Source organism: Tetrao urogallus (assembly GCF_951394365.1).
Source record: "Tetrao urogallus genome assembly, chromosome: 1".
Taxonomy (NCBI): domain Eukaryota; kingdom Metazoa; phylum Chordata; class Aves; order Galliformes; family Phasianidae; genus Tetrao; species Tetrao urogallus.
Genome location: NC_136813.1, coordinates 125,164,175 through 125,188,116, shown reverse-complemented (window position 1 = coordinate 125,188,116; position 23,942 = coordinate 125,164,175). Strand labels below are relative to the sequence as shown.

Below are 23,942 nucleotides of genomic sequence, written 5' to 3'. Positions count from 1 at the left end.
AAAAAAGCAAAGAAACAACAGAAGTCAGTAAAGGAAAGTGATCAAGAATTCTTCAAAAATTACTGGATAGTTTTCTTTCATATGGCAGAACTACCAATTGATACCACCGAGTCTAATATTTTAAACATAAGTGCATCTATGCACACAGTCATTACACTTTTGTATACACACACACATACACACACGTATTAAGCTGAAAACACGATCGGTGTATGACTGAAGTGCTGGTTTTAACCTGAATGGCATTTTGGACTAAAGACTGGGAATTCCACATGCAAAAAAGCTTCAGGGATTGAAAGGAGAAGAAAAAAAGAAGAAAAAAAAAGAAGTGGAAGAACAGAAAAGAAGAATGCTTCTATCTAAATACAATCTTAAGTGACACTATTAGGAGTCTCCCATTTGGACAAGACCTGCTAAGTCTAAACTGCACCACATACATTCAGTGCTGACTGCTATGACAGATGAGCTCCTCTTTCACTGATCCTTTCCATCACCAAGTTTTCTGTTAATCACAAAAAATCTTCAATGATTTTCACTCTAGATTTACATTTAAAGTTAAGGAACAAGTTATGTAATAAAAGGACCGTTTCTAACATCATCTTGTTTTCAACACAGTACTCCCCAAATGTTTCAGATCAAGACCAACGCTGTGACTTTACATGCTTCATGATATCAGAATTACCATCATCTTTTACACTTTCCTCATTCGTGGATCACTTTACTTTGCCAAAACTCCACTCTCTGAAACACTTCTAAAACACACTAGTGCACCCTCTTGCCCCAGGCTGAGTCTGTATGCTGTGTAGAAAACTCCTCTTCACAAGAAAATAAAAAAAAAATCACCTGCCTCACTTGACATCTTATTCAGAATATCACATTATTCAGGTCTCATCCTTCGATTCTTTTCTGTTTGGTAAAAAACAGTCAAAAATCATTTTGTGACAATTTGTCCTATGGTTATCAGTCTTTTAGTTTCTTGTGTTTGTATTTTTTACATTCTCACTGTTTCTGAACCTGTCTCCCATTTGGTCTTGTTGTGGTTGTTTCGCTTTTTTTTTTTTTAATTTTGTTTTGTTTTGGTTGCATTTAACTTTACAGTAGCCTACTTGTGTCATCCTGTCAAATTAGATTAAGCTATGCTTTTTTCAGCTATGCATATAAAAAACTAACCCGGTTTTCATGTTGTTTCTGTGTCTCATACCCCAAATGAAATTGTCACATCTTACATTGAAGCAAGCGTTGCTATTTATACAGTCTTTTAAAACCAGACCAACAGACATATAGATACACACGACAAATAGTCTTTGACACTAGATGAAAATTGACTTCATAATGGTTGATGTAGAAAAATATATATATATATTTTATATAATATATAATTTATAAAAAATATAATTTATTTATACCACAGAATAGAATCTTTAAATGGAAGGGACCTAATAAAACAATCTGGTTCCAACCCTACTGCTGTAGGCAGGATCACTTCCCACTACATCAGGCTGCCCAGGGCCACATCCAGTCTGACTCTGAGTACCTCCAGGGATGGGGCTTCCACAGCTTCGGTGAGCAACTATTTTGTACTGTTCCAGTTCCTCATCTCTCTCCGAGTAAAAAAAAAAATAAAAATCATAATATCTAAACTGTATTTACTCTCTTCAGCTTAAAGTGAATACAGTCCTGTCACTATATTTCTCTGAAAATGAACGCATCTTTCCTATAGGTACCATTAAGGTATTGGAGGGCCTTGTGGAGGTCCCCCAGAGTCTTCTCTTCTCCAATCTGAACACACCAAGTTCCTTCAGCATCTCTTCATAAAAGAGGTCTGTCCCACTGAGAAACTTCATGACCTCTTCTGGACCTACTCCAATAGCTCCATGTCTTGTGCTGGGTGCCCCAGCCCTGGATGCAGTACTCCAGATGGGGCCTCACAAAGGCAGAACAGAGGGAAACAGTCCCCGCTCTTGCCCTGCTGGCCAACCTTCTCTTGATAAAGCCAAATTTACAGTTGCCTTTCCAGGCTGCAAGTGTACACTGTGGGTTCATGCCCAGCCTTTTGTCTACAAGAACCCCAAGTTCTGTGCAGGGCTAAATCCATTTTTCACCCAGTCTCTGTTGATGTCTGGGACTGCCTCCACCCAAGTGTAGCTTCTTGTACTTGCATTTGTTGAACCCCATTTATTTCATGTAGGCCCACTTTTTAAGCTTCACTAAGTTGCTTTGGCTGGCATCTTTTCCTTTTGTCATATCAACTGCATCCTCATCTTAGTGTCATCAGCAAATCCGCTGAGGCTGCACTCAATCCCAGTCTATGTCATTCATGAAGATAGCAGATAACACCAATCCCAGTGCAGACCTCTAAGGAACACTCCTCATTACTGATCTCTATCTGGATATAGAGCATTGACTGCAACTCTCTGGATATGGATATCCAGCCAATTATTTATTCAGCAAACAGTCCACCCTTCAAATTCATCTCTCTCCAATTTAGAGACAAGGATGTTGTATGGGAGTAACATAACTATTTACCATTGAAAAATGGCAGCATCTATTTCTCTGAGAGAACAGTATTACAAGATGATGTAAGACATTCCAGAATAACAAATAACTCCTAAGCAGCAATTACATAAGAGAATTCATAATACAAAGAATTACGTCTTAGGTACTTGAATGGTACCACAACCCTGAATTTGCAGATGCTTCCAAACGCAAATGACTGTTCACACTACAAGGTAACGGAGTTAAAAAATACATCACAGTATGGCTTAATTTACTTACCAGGCAGATGTACTCTGAAAAGACATCAGGGGTGGGCTTAAAGCATCTCCTTTTAGAGTATGTACTGTCTGTGATGTCTGAGGCTGTGGCTGAGGCTGAGTTTGAGGCTGCGTCTCTGGCTGAGGCTGAGTCTGTACTTGGCTTGGGTCCTGAGCAGAATTAATCCATCGGCTCTGTCCTTGTGTCATCCACTTTCCCTGGATTCCCCACCGTGCTAGGTAAAATTTGCAAATATCATAGTTCATTGAAGAGTAATACAAAAGGTCCAGTACCAGCAAGATCACCACAAAAAAACCATAGATCCACACCCCTAACAGTGCGCTGTAGTTGCTGTGAAAAAAAAGAAGGGAAAACAAGTCAGGTAATACGTCAGTAATCATCATTGTATTAAGAGTTATTTGTTTCTTCAATTATGTCAGTAGAATGCATAGAAAACAAAAATTTTCTTTTGAAGTATATAATTAAAAATTATAAATACTGCGTGACATACCAATTTATACCAATGTATAAATGTGGTCTATGATTAACTCCAGTGCTTTAAACGAGACCACAAACGAAGAGTTGATGTTAGGTGTGGTAAAGAAGAGCAATGAGAGTGAATGTCCATCTCTTTTGGCCTAGGACCACTCCTTCTCTGCCACTGAGTGCAGCCCAGTTCCCTGGGGTCTCTGTTCAGGCTAAGGGATAGGGCTGCTGCTTCTCCCTTCACAGATTTAGCCATTAGCAAAACTGAGCATACATTCCAGAGTCACAGACAGGCGGCTTCAGCCAAGGGCTGCTTTCAACAGCACTTACACACAGCACTCATGTAGAACAGATACAGGCGGCCAAGACCCCTTCCTTCTCTCTGCCTGGCAGAGACATAAGGTCACCAGTACAGGCGTACACACATCTCCCTCTACGTTCATGAACACACACACATTTGCAATCCTTCAAGCACTTGGTATGGGTCCTCTGTCCATCTAGCATTTCCCCAGACCCCACACGTACTGGCATGGCCTTTCTGTCTGCCCAGAACTCCTCTGCCCCGATCCTTAAGCACTGCCTGGCACAGCCCTTCAGTCTGCCCAGCACCCCTCCCCAGACCCTGAGCCCCATGGTTGTCCTACTTGCTGGATGGTCTAGCTTGAAGTTTGCTGGTGAATATATACTACCCCTTCCCCTGCACACCCCCTTGGGTTTGCAGAGCTCTGTGACACATTCCCAGTTCAGGCCCCGTTGGATCACAGTTGTATCAGTTGCAAAGTTCATACTTCATAGAAGCAGTACCTGTAGCTCATTAGCCTGCCAATGCATGCGACTGGAAGGTTTGTTTCTTGTGATGCTTCCCACCTTAAAAGTCATCCATCAGATAACCCTACAGGAATAAACATTCCTACGCTCTTACCTGCTCTCATAAGTTAGTGTGACTGACCAGATTTGGTGTCCATCACCACTTCCTTGTCTTGTTACCTCTTGTTTCATTAAAAGAGGTCCTTGACCAGATACACTTAAAAGAGCAGACATTCTCTTTCCACATAGTGTTACAGACAGGTCCTGTGTTTTATTCTGCAAATTCCTTCTCCCAGAGAATAACCTCTCTGGAAGCAACAAGGCATTTATATAGAATCATAGAATCACAAGGTTGGAAAGGACCTACAAGATCATCTAGTCTAACCGTCCTTCCACTACCATTGCTACCACAAGCCACTAAACCATATCTCATAGCTCCTCATCCAGATATCTCTTGAACACTGACAGGGACTGCAACTCCACCACCTCCCTGGGCAGCCATTCCAGTGCTTGACCACTCTATGAGAGAAAAAGTTTGTCCTTATGTCTACTCTAAATCTCTCCTGGCACAACTTGTGGCCATTTCCTTGGGTCCTGTTTGTTGCCTGGGAGAAGAGGTCAAATCCCTCCTCACCACAACCTCCCTTCAGGAAGTTGCAGAGTGTCTTCCTGAGGTCTCCCCTGAGCCTCCTCTTTTCCAGACTAAACAATCCCAGCTCCCTCAGCTGCTCCTCATAAGACTTGTGCTCAGACCCTTCACCAGTTCCGTTGCCCTTCTCTGGACACATAGGAGTGAGGATAACCACATGAAAATATGTTGCAATCATTGACCCTGAGGAGGTGTCTACTACTGAAAACAGTCACTGCTGACATGTATTACAAAACTCCAGTCTTAAAAGTAGCTCATAGTGCTTGGACTTGCCTTCAGTGTTCTGACTAATTATTGTTGGATGCAGCAGATGCTATTACAGGTATCTCTCAGATCATTAGTTTGCTGGTAGTAAATTTAAGAAGGAAAAATACTGACAAGATCTTATTATATTATGCATTCAATAAGAAGAAATTATTACATTTGTACATGTACAACATGTACATGTTGGTCTAGCTATAGGGTGTATATGGATAAAGGTAGTAAAATTATCTGCTGCTGGCATGGTATGCAGAGCTTTAAAGCTAGGACAGATGAGTAAAGTTATTAAAAGAAAAAAAGAAAGAAAAGAGGTCGAGAACTGGGAGAACAAAAATGGGAAAAAGTGGTAAAGCTCTGCAGGTGACACAATAGTAAAAGTAAACAACTATCAGATGAAAGTGCAGTCTGGATTGGAAATTCTGAGTGAGGAAGATGAGGTGAGAGCAGAGAAGGAAAGAAACAAGTAAAAATGAATTTGTTAGGTGTGCAGGAAAGAACACTGATCTAGACTTAAGAGCTTATGTGGAAATAGGTGTGGAGGCTATGAAAATGAACAAGCAGAAGAGACACTAATAAAAAATGTCATTAGGAAGACAGCCATAGGGGAAAATGATCTCAGAGTAATAGTACTATGTAAGTACTCCCATCTGTTTGGAGCTGAACTTACACAAAGAGAATCTAGCACCAGCTCAACCATACTCATTCATAGACACTCAGGGAAACTTTGAGGGGATTGCATTTCATCAGAACATCAATCAAACCTGAAGAAAAAAGGCTGGGAACATGTATTGTAGACACAAGAAAGAAAGATACTGTGACAGTTTGAAAAAATATCCCAAACTCTTTCAAACCTAAACCATTTCAAGCTCCTGCTTTGAACCTTCACTTCTGTTTAAACTGTTGTATGGCTCTTTCATTTTATACTAAAAAAAAAAAAAAAAAAGTCAGTAATTGAAACAAGAAGTCACATGAGAAATCAGAATTTTAATTTCTGTTGCTGCCTGTAAGCACATAACAAGACTGATTCCCCTTTTCAGTGAGTGATCTTTCCACTAAGCTGATAAACACGCCTAGATTAAATGAGGCTCCATAGCAAACGATCGTAAGGAAACGATCAGGAAGGTTGGGGCTGTTAACAGGCCCTTCTGCGTAACTGCAGGATTAAGCTAGCCTAGGATTTCAAACTTTTCAGTAAATTCCTAGAAGGATTGGAAGTAGACAAAGCATAGTGCTTCCAAGAGCCCTTAATTCAAAAGTCAGAAAGAAATCCACTGTAACAAATCCTGTCTTTCTGCACCATTACTGCCAACAGTGTCTGTGTTACAAAGATGTGAACTGTGTTTGATCCACAGGAAGAATGGAAATGTTAGAAAATGTTATTTTTGTTTAGCAGCAATTTGAGAGGGAGGAACATTTCTTATTGTTACCTCAGAAGAATTCATTGCTATTTCAGGCATTTAGTTTTACCCATAAGAATTTTGGTTTAGTGAAAATTAGAGTTATTTTGAGTGTTCCAATTTAAAGCAACAATTTATTAATCATGCCATATACGAATTCTCCATCTGTTCCTTCTAAATAACATCTGTTCCTCACAAGTACAGAAATGAAAGAGTGCCTTATTTAACTTAACAGACAGTGGGACAGCATCACTATCAAAGGAGCCTCGTGAAAGATCACAAGCAAAACTAATAGAGTAGTGCGCTTCATACACAGAGAGAAATGCTGTATTTTGATACACTTTGTTTCTCAAACTATTGAGTTGGTAGAAAATACTAATTTTGCTGATGTTCATAACTACATTAAAAATTAAAACTTCCCTACAAATTGAGAAGATACCTTAATTAGATAATAAACAACCTTACTTCTGTACCACTGAATAACAGTAGGGCCAGAGACAGGGCAAAGAACTGGGAATCAAAGCACCTAGGACTGTATCATTTCATTGAGCTGAATTATTTAATTTTAAAAGTTTCACCCTGCAATTTGATTTTTCTGCGCTTCTGTGCAGAAGTTTCATTTTGATAAAAAAAATAAGTCTGAATGGATTCCCAATCTGTCAAGATTCAATTTATTGGAGTTTGTTCCTTCACCAGGACAGACAAGTCTAATTTGGTTGCTTTGGTGTGGCTGTATCTCCTTCTCCCCCTCTCTGGGTGAAAAGCCTGTCTTCATCTCCTAATTCTCCCACCCTCCCAACAGGTGATTCTGGAGCTTTGCTTTTAGCTTCCATACAAGGTTAGCATAGTAATGCTGGAGTGACTTCCAAGGCCATCCTGCCCAGTCCTCTGCTGTCACAGACCCACAGACAGAAAAATTGAATATGGAGTAAAGTTACATGATCATTCCTTCCTAGCTTGTACATGAAACAGAATAATTCACGGATCTACCACAAAAGCTTAGGAGCTCTTTATTTCAAGACACTTCGGCTTTTACAGAAATAGAATGTACATATGCTATAGAATTGATGCAGATATTTACTTTTGTAAATATTTGCTCTGGCTTCAAGAAGCCTTGAATTGGGCTCTCTGAGGAAAATAAATACTTTTTTTACCCGTCTCATCCAATTCCATGTACAAAATCCTACACAGATTTCTCTGACACCCCTACAAAGAAGTGAAAATAGACAGATTATGTTATTATTTTTACCCACGCAATTCCTTCAATCTAATTTATTAATTTTTCAATAGAGATGGCAAGCAGGTTTTGGACTAAGCTGTTTTTTAGAAGAGTTTGTTGTTTTTTTTTATATGCTGCACACGAACAGAAAATAATTCATTAAGGAATTCGGGCTTAAAAAAGCCCAACAAATCAAAACAATTGTGAGCAGAATTCTACAGCTGCAGTATAAATGTGGGCAGATGGCCATGGAAAATGCTTCTTTCCCTATTCTAGTTAAAAAGGACTGTTGCTTGCAGTAGTAACACGTTTTAAGTGTTGCCCCAAGCAAATGCAAGCTTACCTCCTTGCAAATTCCTTGGTACTTCTATCACTGAGGAAACCTCAGTATTTTTTTACATACACACTAAAATAGAAGATATCTAAAGATGTTTGTCCCATCTTCTATTTTCCTGAAGAATCCACTGCTGCAGTACCTAAGAGGTCTTCCCAGCTAGACTGCATCTTTTTGGAACAGTTGGTGGTGGAAATGAAAATTTTATGTATTTATTTAGCTTTGCTTTCTGTAAAGAAGATTTTCTGTGAGATATTTAACCAAATGCCAGCTCTGCAGGGGACATGCTGCACACGGAGAAAGATACTGCTATTCTGGTCTCACATTGCTTTTGGTGCAGTGTTGTAGTGTGCTGTGCTAAAGCCATTCAACTCTGAAAAACTGGAATAAAACATAAAAAAAAACACGGATGCATTACAGACTGCCATAACGCTGTTCCAGTGTCAGATCAAGGACTCTTAACACAGTACTGCTGCTGATTCCTACCAGAACATGCATAACAGAGAATCTGAGAGAGGACAAATACAAGACTCAGGTTAATACCATTTTTAAGAATAATCAAATAACTTATTAGACAAAGTGTTATGGAAAAATTTTTGGATGGCAGAATCTTTTTTGTCTGTTAGACATCACTGGTATTCCTATATTTAATACTACACGAATTGCTAACATTTAAAAATATTATAAACTGATTAGTCTGTGTGATTGCAAAGATATAGACCAGTATTCTGCAGTTACCAAAACACAGAAATGTTTAGTTATGGAAATTTAAGTAATGTAAATAAACCCACTATCATTACACTGTATGACTGTAGAAGACAAATGTGGTTTTTCAGCCATGTCACAACAAAGGAATTACATATGACTTCATTAATTTTTCCCCTCAGTTGCCTGATAAAACAAGAGATGTGTTTTGATGATCACAAGAATGGCAAAGGGGAAAAATAACAAAATATTAATAATATTGAATCACTCTTCCCTTAAAACTATAATAACTACAATACTGTTTTTTTCAGTTCATTGCTACTCCCATATCCTAAATCATTCATTCTCTGCAGCCACAGTACAATAGGTTTCACCAGATTTTTTTTTCACTGGTGTGTGAAATTAGATCTAAACAAATAGCTGACTTTGTAACAGTATAGTGAATCCTGGATGTATTAGAATCCAAATAAAGTTAAATTACAAAAATTAAATAAAGTCCGAGTGTGTTAAGATGTTTATTACAGTGACCTAAGTGCAGGCATCTAGGCTTCGCTTCTTTCTGCTCTTCTACAGCACATTAAAATCGTAAGAAAGTCTTCTACAAATCTCAGTGAGCTCAAGATGAGGAGATTTCTCTCTGTCTCTTTACACTGGAGGATTTTTAATAGACAGTTAGCTTCTCTTCATTTTCCTGGCCCTGATGGATTTAATATCGCAGACAGTTACAAAAGGGGAATAGTGGTTTCACTCATGCACTTCTCTAAACTATCTCTCCAAAAGCTCTTTTTTTTATTTAACATTTTCTCTCACACCTTTGCTTTGCACCTTTGATCAGCACATAGCTAATGTCCACAAGAAATTCTGGACTGAAGACATATGTAAGTTACGCGCTCTGCAAGTGATTCTCAATGACTCTTACCAACAAACACTACAGAAATAGCCCCTTCTCCATCACAGCTGCATGAAGTGACTTTTAAAGAAGTGTCTGCTTGATTAAAACTAAAATCAAGTTACACTAGGCTCTAAGTATTTTAATTAAAGCCAGATCCCATAGCCCATAGAATACCAAATGACATTCTTTCCCATTGATGAACTGCTTACACATCACAGCCCTAAAATAGAAAGAACTCTATGTTTACTTCTGTGGGTGCATGCATGTGTGTGTACATGTACACGTGAATGCACATGCAAACAACAAGGCAAGTGGCAGAGAAATGTTCTACATCCCAGGAGATACTATGCAAGTATCACTCTTTTACACTACATATGCTACAGGCTCCTTCATTCTAGGTGGTTGTTGCTAACACCTTTTAAGTTATAGTGTGCAATCTATACAAGATTCAAACATTAGAAGGCAGAGCTGTAGGAAAGGTGTTAAGGAAGACAACACTGAGCTGGCTGCTGCTTGCTGCAGTTAAAAGCTAAAGGAGCCAACATCAGAACATCAGTATTCCAGCTCTGCACCTTGTACTATATAGATGAATGACAACAAGCTGACCAAGGTTTGCACCAGAAAACAAAACACTGAAATCCCCATAGTAACCAAAAATCAATAGGTTGGAATTCCAGCTGTCTTTAAACTGTCCCTTTCTTGCCCTAAAGGGCCTGGATACCAGAATAAAATGTCAGGGGAAAGCAAACAGATCAGAATTTGACTGTGGGAGTTTTACATCAGCTGAAAGTTGCCCTCTGCACCAAGAGAAATTACAGTGGATTAGTGTGGCCAGAATATAAAATATGATACAAGATAGATCACAAGTGAGCATTTTGCCATCATAAATAAGTAATCAGTAACAAACATCTGCTTGCTACAGATTAGTTTCTTATGAAAAAAAAACACAAAACCAACAAAACAAAACTAACTGATATTTAACCTAAGGATAGGCCCAGAACTACATGGAAGTATCTCAGGTAAGAGGCAAGGAGATCACACAGTGTTGGTATATAAGCAAATACATTCTGTTCCCCAAGGTCAGAGATTACAAGAGATTTACATGTGAAATATCAGAGATTCAATACAGGGCTGACATGGAAAAAGTCAGCTCCCTCCCTCTTCCCCCATGGATGTGGTTTTGAGGTTTATTTTTACAGACGTACATTTAAATATAGTTCAGATAAGACTGAAGCTGAGGAGAGACTGTTCATTTGTAACTTTTATATATATCTTTATATCTCTTGTATTTATATGCAACTTTTACTTACACACTGTCCAAACAATGTTTATAATATGCACCAAAGCAATGAAAGCAAAGCTAAAATACCATTTCTTTTAAAAGTTCTACAATAGCAAAAGCCTTTCAGCAATGTTTCTCTGTGTGTGAATATTTTAATTGCTCCTATCATTAAGTACACCTCAGACTACATTACTAGACCAGGAACAGTTTGGTGAAGAGCACTTAAAACTCATGTACTTACTTATGCATATATCCATCTACATTCCCTGTTAAGTTCATCTGCATAACAGTCTGAAATTCTGTCTCATTGCAGCAGTATTTAAACACTGTGTTGTTATGGTGACAGCAAAAGATGTAAGATTTATTGTCAGAAAGACGGGGGCAGTGAAAACCAAAGTGGTAGCGTCCTTTGTAGTCTGTATATGGCTCGCAGACCCGAAAATGTGCGGACAACACTGTAAAACAAAGAACAGTATTAGCATGGTGAGTCATTTCTGTCATCTGTGTGCTATGAACTACAGTTTTTCATTGGTTAAGCTTAAACAACTGTTCTTTGATTTCTGAAAAAGTTAATATTTCAGAACTTTCAACATTATAACATTTTATACTAAAAATCATAGCATTTAGAATTTGTTGTTTTTTGACTTTTACTACTGCTATAATTCTGATAACTGTCATTTATTTCAAGGGAAGAACTGCTTTCCAAGCCAAGAAACACAATAGTATTTAGGAAAACATTTTCATGGTGTGTACACAGATATCCACAAACACCTAACAATGTCCATGTTTGATTTTCCATCAATGACTTCATAGAAACAAAAAGCAGATATAAAAACTGCAACAAAAGTTTGAAGATGCTTGATCTCTGGTCATTGTTACTGATAGAAATCTCTTTTCCACTGTGAAGGTAGTTCTTCAGTAAGGATTATTCTGTCAGATATAGGAAGTACAAAACAGTTTAACAGATCTCAACAACTTTGAATTTGCAAGGAGACAGTAGAAATACAGCTACTCCTGGGAATTCTTACAGGTCTTTTTTATTAAATTCTCATGTAAAGTATTTATTACCCCTCTGAGAACATTTTTTCCTGGACTGTCGCAATGCTTTTACCATCACTTTTCCTGAAAAAGACATAAAAGGAAGGCCATCCATACCCTTTGAATGCAGCTGACTGCTGCAGTGACTGGCACACTGTGGTTACAGCTGCATGGTAAGATCGCAGGCAGCCTGCTGGTTACCAGCAGCTCTGAACTGGAAGCCATGCAATCACCTCAGTTTGCCTGAACTAAGCAAGCGTGCCAAGGGGCAGCAGGGAGAGCCCTTCCAGCATGGTTGTTAATCACCTACATGTGAGTACTTTGTACATCTGAAAAGTCCTGCACAAAAAAAGCTCCATATACTGTCACCATTCTGATTCATTTTTGTGGAAGGCCCTGCAGTATTAAGGGCTATGTGTACCATAGGGTGCCCAAAGGCCTTCCACTCTAAAGAGAACAAAATATAGAAGTCAAGAATCTGAATGCACAAGTGGCAGTGAAATGTTTTTACTCTGATTAGAGAACGGAGGCACAGTAATGCTGTGGGCAACTGCGCTTTGTGAGGTTACACAGACTGAAGATGCTCACTTTAGGCTGGCAGAATTAACTCTTCTAACTTGATGTATGATTTTCATATATGTTTATCAGTACATGAGGATACTTATAATGACTGGCATAGATTGAGCTTAACTGTACAGCATCTCTCCACACACAGTTCCTGTTGGCTGAAAATCATTGCTTTCTCATTTTTATTTTCAGGTTTCTCGCATTCTTTTACTGTGGGCTTAATCAAATTTTAATGATCATTGCAGTGGAAATGACTTCTTTATTTATGCGTATAGAGGGATATAGAACAAAGCATTAAACTGAGGAGAAAACAAGGTCACATATTCCCTTCTGAATGAAGGAAAACTACTCTAAACATTTTACAGTCTGAAATATGTATTTATTTTAATGGCTAAACTGAGGCCTAAAAAAAATTGCATGAGAATCTCACGAAATCAGTGCAGGAATTCATTTGCATCCTCTCATGCCAATGTTTAGTTTTTCATTTACCTGAAACATGGTCCTCCTTGATAATAGTACATGTGTGGCTAGAATGCAAACTTAGGTTTTGTAACCACAAATTTATTGAGAAAGAAACAACACCAAACCAGATAGATGAGGGCCTCCAAGGATAATCAAATGTGTATAAAACTTGATTCACCCTTTATGAAAGTTCCTATCTCCACTTGTCTCTATTTCTACTGATTGAAGATCTTACAGCAGTTATCCTCCAAAAACAGACCTCAGCTCCATTCCTAAAATTAGCTGAGATGAACCTAAGCTCTAGTATTAGTGTAGCACAGTGTTCAGAGAGGCAAGTAATCTCAGATATAGATTGGTAGGATAATGCAACTATTATGCACATTATGTACACACACACACCTGTCATTATTACTTTAACAACAAAGAAAATCCCTTCATAGACAATGTCACTCGGGATCTGAAGAGCTTGAAGAATGCTGTGATTACCAAAGGAATACAGACACATGTATTTGTTTGAACAAGTACTAACTTCTCTCTCCCCTTGCCCCATCACCTTAAATAACATAGCAGTAAAATGTAGGTGTTCCATGATTGATCCACATTTGAAAAATTACAATGGCTGAGGTTGGAAAGAAAGTTGCCTGGCCCAACCCCTGCTCAGGCAGGGCCACCAGAGAGCTGCTGATCAAGCCAATAGGCAGCTTTTGAAAATCTCCAAAAAGGAGGCTCCACAACCTCTCCAGGCAATCTGTGCCAGGGCTCTGTCAACTGCATGGGATGAGATTGCTTCCTAGTGCTCATAGGGAGCCCCCTGTATTCTAGTTGTGCCCACTGCATCTAGTCCTGGTACTAGGCAGCACCGAAAAGAGCCTGGCTCTGTCCTCTTTGCATATTCAGGTATTTACATGCATTAATGAGATTCCCCTGAGACTTCTTTTCTCTAAGCTAAATAGTCTCTCAGCATTTCCTGATATGAGAGATGCTCCAGAAACTTCTCCATCTTAATAGACTTTTGTTGGTTTCTTTTCATTATCTCTGTCTCTTGCCTGTACAGGGGGGCCCAGAGCTGAACACAGTATTTTTGATGTGGCCTCAGCAGTGCTGAGTAGAGGGGAGGGATCACCTTCGTCAACTTGCTGGCAATACTTTGCAACCCAAGACACTATTACCTATCTTAAATACAATGGCACTCCGCTGTTTCATTTTCAACTTGATGCCCACCAGTATTCCCAGGTCTTTTTCTGCCAAGTTGCTTTTCAGTTGGGCAGTCCCAGCATGCACATGTGCATGTTCCTCTCTAGTGACAAGACCTTCTTTTTCTCCTGTTAAACCACACAAGATACCTGTCAGCCCAAATCTCCAGCTTGTCCGGGTCCCTTTGGAAGGCAGCATGAACTTCTGGTCTCTCAGCTACTCCTTCCACTTCTGCATCATCAATAAACTTGCTGGGGTGCACTCTCTTCCATCATCATTTTAGTTTTAACTATGCACGTTTATTATTATTATTATTATTATTATTATTATTATTATTATTATTATTATTATTAAAGCTGAGACCTATGGCACAGAAGAAATTCATAAACCAAACAGAGTATTTGAGTAATGATTTGATTTCTAAAATGACCAGAAGCTTGATTCATTTACTTAAATACAAAACTCTGGTGCCCGTTAAGATTTCCCCAGTCTGTCCTGCCTCCTCTCCAGCTTTCAGTGAAGGAAGTTCAGGTCTCTCATAGCTCCAGTGCACACATGGATGAGCTAGAGCAAGTCAAATGGCATTAAATTAACATGGTTAAGCTCTTGTAAAGTGCCCTAGGCATTCTGTAAATGTTTAATACCAGCTTGCAGGGGTGCATTACAAACACTCTAATGCACACAGTTCTACTAATCATTGTTACTAGGAAAAAAGCATCCATGTCTAATGTCAACAAACAGAAAGAACATTGACCTCCTTTCTGGTGGTCATACAGATCAGTATATCAAGGTAATGCCTGCTTTGTGTTTTACTGTAGATCTCTTTACAATCAGGGAGCTTTCCTATAAGTCACGTTTCTGGGCCTAGTAAATCTGAGTGAAATGGAAGCCTTCATGGAGTAGCCTTGCACTTCAATAGTGACATTTATTCATAGCATTTTTATTCACAGTAGTGAGCTGAAGAGTATCCATTTAATCTTTCTCTGATAAATTGCCTGCTTCAGATGCTTCAAATGAAGAAATATCTGTATTATGCTGTGCAAAAAATGTTCTTTTAAGATATATACAAGCTACTTCAAAAGTAATGCCTCCTGTTTTATAGTACTGGCTAATGATGTTAGAGGCAATGTTGGCAGTATGGCTGCAGAGGCTGAATCTTCCCACCAATAATCCATTACATTTTCTTGCTGTGAGACAGATGGTAGCAGAGGGACAACCTGACTAAATAACGTCTGTAATGGAATTGTGGAGGCAGCAAAGGTGTGTCATCAAATTCCTCCGTGTGAAAAAAAATGGCACCCATTGACATTCACTGACATTTGGAGACCAAACAGTAGCTGTGAGCACAGTGAGGTGGTGGGTGGTCCATTTCAAGAGTGGCAACGTGCTCTTTGTATCTGTTACAATTTCCACAGAATTAAATAGGAAGCATTACTTTCAGAGCAACCTACAGATGTACCTCATTATACCTTCATTTATCATGCTTACTTGATATATAATTAGATGAATGTTATGACATATACATGTTAAATGTAGACTTTTTTTTTTTTTTTTTTGTATGATGCCTTTTTCCTTTTTCCTTTAAAAGTGTTAGATTACTACATTACAGCTACATAGTAATTTTTGCAGTGTTTAGTATAGATTGTTGTTTCAAATTTGGGACATTTTAAGAGAAAATGCTAGAACTAGCTTTGAAAATAATAGGATAGCAGAACTACGAGTTTTCATATATAGTTCCTGCAGCTTAGCCTGGGTAAATTACAGCCAGGTTAAACTACTGCAAGAGAACAACAGCCCTGTGAGGTTAGGCTTGAGTTGTATATGGCTCCAGTGCATGTTGTCAGAACTGAAACTCCTTCTCATAAGCAATGGAATGCTTCCACGCTTCTCAAACTATCCAGTGCTGAAAAAGAAACTGCATTGTGAGAATGCATTAAAAGGCTCCAGGAAGGTTTAGATTCTTCCTCACTGCAAAGTAGTTTACTTATCAGCACATGTGAAATGTTTTCTGATCCCTAGGCAGATTCTTTGACCATTCTGAAGGAAAATTAAACACAGCTGAATTTGGTGATGAAAACATGGGGAAGGGTGACTACAGAGAGAAGGCAGAATAGAAGATAACATTGGGTCAGAGCGTGAGTTAAGCTTCTAATAAAATGTATTCCCAAACAAACCCTTAAATAGTAAAATGTGTGCTAGTGATTACAATAAATAGACAAAAAAAAGCATGAAGTGATGTTTGAGTTTTGGTCTGAATTTGCTAGTCACTGCGTGGTGGGATAACCCTAGTTGGCAGCTATCACCACAAAGTCACTCATGAACTCCTCCTCCCAGTGAGAGGGGGAAGAAAATCAGAAGGGCAAAGTGAGAAAACTTGTGGGTTGAGATAAAGGCAGTTTAATTTGCGAAGAAGAACAGAAGAAAAAAATAGGTGACATGAAGGCAATCACGCACCACCAGTGGAGAGATGTCTAGTCCATTCCCCAAGCAACGGCAATTAATGGGGAAAAAAAAAAAAAAAGCAACAAACTCCTGTCGCAGCTTTATGGCTGGGAATGACATTATCTGCTCTGGAATATCACTTTGGTCATTGTGGTTCAGGGGGTCTGGCTGTACAGGCCCAATGAGAAACAGAAAATGCCTTGATGCTGCGTAAGCAGCGTCCAGCAACAGCTGCAGTGTTGCTGTGCTATCAATGCTTTATTGGTCATCAGTCTGAAACACAGCACCACAGAAGCTGCTGGAAAGCAAAATAATCCCATCCAGCCAAATCCATTACACCGTGACAAAGCATTACACAGTTTACAATAAATCAATCATTTCACTTGCTGTATTTGCTTATTGGATCTCTGATTCCTAGAGCAAACTAAAGTATAATATTTTACAAAATATTTTTCCTGAAAATAACTCAAATACTGAGCATGAAAGAGCCTTGTCTCTACAGCAATACTTAGGATAAAAGTAATGTAGCTGAAAGGCTGTGGGTTGTCTGTTGCAAAGATGGCAGCTGTTTCTGGAGTGGATTTGCATGTGCAAATTCTCATCCTGTTTTTAAAAGGCATTACTGAACAGGTTGATGATATAGATGCTCCTATCTCTGTTCCTACTAATTTCCGGAGAATAGTCTGCTATGCTTCAACAGACTGATTTGAGCTCATCTTAAAATTTATCCAGTCTACCATAAAAAGTAAACAGCCAGTGTATATGAAGCTGCTACTGCAGCCCTACCTGTTCATGGTTAAACTGTGCAATTTTTTTTCTAATTTAGTCACATAATTTTTCAAGTACCAGAATTTTCAGAATGGCTGATCATTATAAGCTTTCCAAATAAATCCATACAAATACTCACATATTTACATTTTACTTAGCACAACACCAATCATCTGAGAGTCTCTGACAATTTTGCTATGTAAACATTCATGTTTTAATTGAAAGGATAATTAATGTAACATGCAAATAATGTCAAATTTTGCTTGCTAGTATAAGCTTTGATGCCATCCCTTATGTATTTCAATCCATTACATGAATCTAACTATCAATATTCCTGTACAGTAAAATTAGGCATTACAGTGGCCTGAGAGTATATTCTTACCGTATGACTGCATGCTGCTTCTCCCTCTATTAGACTCTCCCTATTCAGTTAGTACAGTTAATAAACGTCCATGTATTCTGAAATTGTGCATCATTGTGATAACACTGAAACAAAATCAGTCTGAAGTTTTAGTATGCCCAATTTGATTTTATCTTTTTTTTTTTTTTCCTTCATGGGGTCACAGTCTATTTCTCCCTTCTCTGAGAACATTTTGCCCATGTTGAGAAATTATAACTGCTTTCTGTATATTTTATTATATATTTCTATTATAACTATTTCTGCAGGCATCAGGACAGGTTAGGGGATGATCTGCTGGAGATGAGCTCTGTGGAGAAGGACATGAGGGTGGGTCCTTGTCGACAACGGATTAGCCATGAGCTAGCAGTGTGCTCTGCTGCCAAAGAAGGAATGGCATCTTGGGGTGTGTTAAAAAGAGCATGGCCAGCAGGTTGAGGGAGGTGATCCTCCCTCTCTACTCTGCCCTGGCGAGGCTGTGTTTAGACTACTGTGTCCAGTTCTGGGTTTCCCAGTCCAAAAGAGACAGGGATATCCTAGAAGCAGTCCAGCAGAGAGCCACAAAGATGATAAAGCTCCTGGAGCATCTTCCATATGAGGAAAGGCTGAGTAACCTGGGTCTGTTCAGCCTGGGGAAGAGAGGACAGACTGGATCTGATAAATGTTTACAAATATCTAAAGGGAGTTAGGAGGCAAATAGATGAGGCCAGACTCTTCTTGGTGATGTGTAGCTATAGGACAAGGAACAATGGCCAAAACTTGAACATAGGAAGTTCCATACTACCATGAGGAAGAACTTCTTTACAGAATGGGCAATGGAGGAGCACTTGAAAAGGTTACCCAGAGAGGTTGTGGAGTCTTCTTCTGCGAAGACATGAAGATCTGTTTGGATGCCTACCTGTGCGACCTATTATAGGGTACATGCTTTAGTAGGGAGGTCCCTTCCAACCCCCACGATTCTGTAATTCTAACCACACAGCTCAAGCTGCCGAATTTTAGCCTCATCCTTAGCCACCACCACAGTACCAGACCTACTGCCACTGTTTCCTTTTCTGACACAAAGGAGCTTGGGCCCTGAGAAAAGCTGTTCTGGGAACTTGCCTGTTAACTTCTGCCCTTTCCTTCTGCCTGCAGAGCCAATTGCACTTCAAATTACTGAGTGCAGTTTACAAGCATGCGTATAGATTTAAGAACTTGAGTATTTGTATGTCAAAGATTGGAAGTGAGGCACAGTTTCACAGGTGAAAATCTGAAAATCTAGGAAACTCAAGAAGTTTTGCCTTTAGATTTTCATTTCAGCTCAGTTTAAGAATGCTGTTTGTATAATTTCAGTGAGAGTAGCAATCTCTTTTTTCCCCTCATTACTCTCAGTGCCATTAGTTTTCCTTTATGGAAGCTGATCCTAGCCAAAAAACAAAAAAGTACACACGTGCTGTCTACAAAATAACAAATAATAAATGTTATCCTTTGATTCATGTCCCATGAAAGGTCATTTAGCAGTGGTTTAAACCTAATCCTACAGATGTCAGTAGTAAAATTCCTCAATGAGTGGAACTTAGCTAGCATGAAAGACTTGTGGTGACTCCAAATGAAGCCTGCACTCTACACTGACTACTACTATTGGTAGGTACATTATGTAAGAACTAAAGGTCATATATAACTAGTTTCAAATAAAAAACTGTATATCAGAGGCACTAAGTTTTGTCTCCTAAGAAAAAAATATGTCAAGCCATTGGCTTTTTGCTTGTGTTTGAGGTAACAGATGTTTATGTAGCAGCAGATTACTACTGTTTGCAAGCATAGTGCTATCATCCATTCTACTCGAACACAGATATATTTAAATTATCTTGGGGAAAATGATTGGAAAAGTGAAGTCTCAGGTGGTCTCTAGTAGAAGTCCCCTAAAATGAGCAGTAAAAGTATGAAAACATAATAAAAATCAAAAGAAGAGACCAGAACAGCTTTGTGATGTTTGATCAGTGGGATATAATCACTGAAGTCTTCTTGAATAACTGACTTTTCTTTTACACCAGGGAAATAGCTTTCTGAAATGACCTGAACCTGAAAAAACACAAAGAGATTGCTCTGACCTCCCATGCCTGATTCTTGTGCACATGAGGCTGGTAGAAATGAAAAGACTCCACAAGAAAATAAAATTTTAAGATTACACCAACAAGTAGTTTAGCTGATAATAGTGTAACATTTTTCACAAAAGGAGATTAGATCTATAGCTAGGTAAATATTTATCCTTAGTAAGAATCAAGCTGAACATTTGCAAACAAGCACCAGTACTGTGGGAAAGAAAATCCATACATCAAATAACTGATGGGGATATAACATTGCACATTACAGACATCACGTATATGCAATAATATGCCAACTCTTACTGAAGCACAAAGATATCTGAAGATATATAATCTCCGGTAAAGTTTTAAGTATAGTGATTATGGATGCGGTGCGGTATAAGGGAATATGGAGCAATGATGGAAAAAAGCATCAACCACATTTTCAGTTAAAAAGCACTTCAGGAAGGGAGGGCAAAAGAAGCCTTAGTCAGAGTTAATAATTCCTAAGACCAAATCTATTTGGCCTGTGAATATTCACCCCTCCTTTTTGGTGTAAATGAAAACATTCACCTATCATTACAAAATAAATAAATAAATAAGTAAATAAATTCCATGTCTTCAATGTCGCAGATATCTTCTGAAGAACAAATGCAACTAGCAATCATAGCACTCAACTAATTCTCAATATAACAGCTGACAGATTGCTGCAAAATCTGTGTGCTAGTACCAAATATCTAGGGCAGATCTAGTATCTACAGAAATAAACATATATTCCCTTCTAGTTCTGTCAGTTCTTCAGATTTGGGAAAATTTGCATTCTATCATGTCATGCATTTTTCTTTAAGTATGTGTGTGTATATATATATAAATATAAGTTACATCATATCTGATGTGTACTCATTTCAAATACAGTTAAAGTTCAGTGTTCAATCTTTCACATGCACATGTGTTTTTGTGTACACATAAAAGCATACATTTGGTACCCAACTTGCTTTTTTTTCAAATAGATGATAATTCAGAAAAATGATTGGATTTTATGGTGGTGCAGATTTTGGTTTTTTCTTTTAAGTGAGCTGAAAAACTACTATAGCAAAACAGTGTCTTTTTCTGTTAAACTATGTTATTGCCCCACCAGCTCTTCTTTCTTAAGCTGAATTTTCAATTGCATTTCACATTTCAGCCTTGTTGTTAGATGTAAAGATGCTTTATTTGTTATTCAATTAACAACTCACTTGAACATTTTGGTTTTTTAGGAATTTGATATCAAATTGCAACACTTTTTTCCTCATGACATTGATAGATAAATTCAAGATATGAAAGTTAGTTACCTGCTGACAAGAGTAATGAAAGCAAAACCATCAGCACATTCAAGGACTGTTGACCACAACTTGTCATTGTTGGCTTTCATTGGTCCATTAGAGAATCACCTGTTTGATGAGATGCAACATCATGGTTAATCGTCTATTTCATATCACTTTCGTTTGTTCAAACATTTACTTCCCCACAGAGCTTTGGTTAATTGAAATAACTTCACACAACAAGAAAAAAAAATATTTCTATTATTCCTTTCTCATTTTACCCTGAATGTATAGAGCTATTTACATACTTTTCATTAACTCAGGGTATAGAGAAATCATATAAAGTATTTATTGGATATTCACACTTTCCCTGTAATCTAAGATCAGCAAGACTGTGCTTGTTTTATTGTCACATGAATGGGCTGTTGTATTATGCCTGTAAGAACCAGAAGGATATAAACAACGTAAAAATAAATTATCTGCTTTGGAAGTCGATCTGTTTTACTCCAATAGAGGGTGCAGTCGTTCAGAAAGTGGGTTGAACAACTGAGATGGCTGGAAACATTTGAAAAAACTACTTTGATTCTAATGAAAAGACTTTTGTAGAATTATTCCTATTTCTTGGTTTTCCTGGAAGACAGGGCGAGATGCGATCAGTTTGGCTGGCAGTTGTTCATAAAAAGGATAGCCTAGTTTGTTTTGCAGAAAAGCCCTACAGCTGGGGAAACGCATCTTACATCTGCATTGATTCAACATCACCAGCTGCATTTCACACAGCTATGGCAGAGGTTCTGTTCCAGTGCAAACAGCGTCACCAACACCAGCAGGAACATCTGGTACCTGTTGTCATTGCTAATGCAGACTAATGCTGGTCTTCAGCATCCTGAACTCACACGGACACCGGAAAATAATAAGAAGGTAATTTGTTGGCCTGTACAACACTGGGAGATTAGCCTATACATCAGAAAACCTAGGTTTTACTACTGAAGGCTGTTGGGTTGCATCTTATACTTAGGCTGTTGAAAAAAAAAAAAAAAATAAGGCTTTTATAAAGGAGTGACTTGGAAAAAATTAAAGGAAAATGGCATTTTATGTCAAAAATTAAATTGATTCTGACAGCTCAAGACCAACATGATGCCAAATGCTTATGAAATCAGATAAATACAATATAATTTACTGATTGATGTCCTCCATAGACTACAGCAGCAAATTAAAATCCCAAGACAATTGCACCTGCACTTTAAAAAGAAGGGGAATGTATCAGTTTTATAATAACTGCATTATGAGTAACATTTGTGGGCACGGGAGGGGAGACAGTTCTACTGACAGTGCTTAGAGGCAACAGATATCTCACTAAAAAAATACTATGTCCAGAACAAGTAGATTCTGTAAGAAGTCATCTTAGCAGATGAAGAAAACAGATCACAGTCCTATAAATCAGTGGTAACTTTTGTACAAGAAGTTGTGATTGAATGTGCTGTAATCTGCAAACGTGAATAGTGTCCAAACCACTATCATACTTGTAGCTTTAAAATAAATCAATTCAAAAGGAAAAACAATTGGAGACCATACCAGTAAGAGATGAGAAATAATTACAGAAAATCATGAAATGCTAATTAGGAGCATATTAAGAATACTTCTAAACATCAATACTGTTTGAAAAAGTCATTATCTTTCTCCAGAAGGAACATCACATCAGTTAAAACACCAAGCAGATATAAAGTCAGAATTTCATAAGAAAAGAGTAATACTGATCATAAGACAGAGATTAAGAATGTGGAAGTTTAATCAAGTGAAACAGGTACAAAGGATGAGTTACCTCCTATATTGCGTAAGGAAAAATTTCCTGAGTAAACCAAAACTGCAAGAATTCTGATAGTGATTAATTACCAGAAGGAAACCTTGGCTTTAGTAACAGATAATTAAAGGGATCAATATGCACCTCTGTTGTGTATCTGGGAAGAGACAGATGTTTGGTAGGGCTGAGACTATTAAATATTTCCATATCAAGAATAATTTAGGATGACATTAATGAGTTGATACCAAAGTTTATAATTTTAAAACCACAGTTCTATGTAATTTGTATCTCATTATCTTAGAAGAGATGGCAAAGGAGTATATAGATCCTTTTTTTTTTTTCCCCCCATTATTCCAGTGGGAAAAATATGGTAGCATTCAGAAGAAACTTAATGACATCTTAAGCAGTAAATTGCATAATCTAGGTAAATATAAGCTTGTGAGCCTGATGATGATACAGAGAAAACTAATGGAATGGTAAATGTAAAAAACAATTAATAACTAATTAAGGAGACTAATGTAATTAATGTACATCACTTTGGGCTTACAAAAAGTACATTTTATAGCTCTCAATTCTGTTGTTGATGAAAGTTGCCTAATAAAGATAGTAATAATATAGCAGATTTCAATAAAATATTTTATGTAGTAGTATGCAATTTAATAAAAAATGACGAAAATGCAAAATAATAACACTGCATGTCAACTGTCAACAGAAGATTAACTCAGACAATAACAAAGAAGCATTTTTTTCTTTTTTAATTTTCACTCTTATAGCTAATAGAGTACAACCTTACAACAGAAATCTAGAACATTTTCAAGACGAGGAAGATTATACTTATGTCCAACAGAAGTAGCAACAATGATACTGGCATTTTAATCCAAGGGTTGTGATGTTTCAATTTTGTTAAGTGCCAGCTCAGAAGATAAAAGTGGGGAGACAAAAACAGTAAAGACCTACAACAAAATGACAGAGTTGGGTATGTTTGTGTATAGGAACGATACAGTGCATCATCTATCAGTCATTCTGTATATACACACATGGTCATATGGTATACCATGAAACCAGAGTGAGTGTGTGTTTATTGTTCCTAGAAGGGATACAAATATATATGTGTGATACATATATA

General features: G+C 37.9%; 1 protein-coding gene across 1 annotated transcript; it reads right to left on the bottom strand.

Moving 5' to 3' along the window:
- Window positions 1-2,771: 2,771 nt before the first annotated feature.
- Window positions 2,772-21,115, bottom strand: SHISAL1 (shisa like 1; the record flags this gene model as incomplete). The annotated part of the gene is made up of 3 exons (XM_079549653.1): window positions 2,772-3,105; window positions 11,028-11,241; window positions 21,049-21,115. 3 exons carry the CDS (start codon window positions 21,113-21,115, stop codon window positions 2,772-2,774), a joined length of 615 nt encoding a protein of 204 aa, XP_079405779.1.
- Window positions 21,116-23,942: the final 2,827 nt, after the last annotated feature.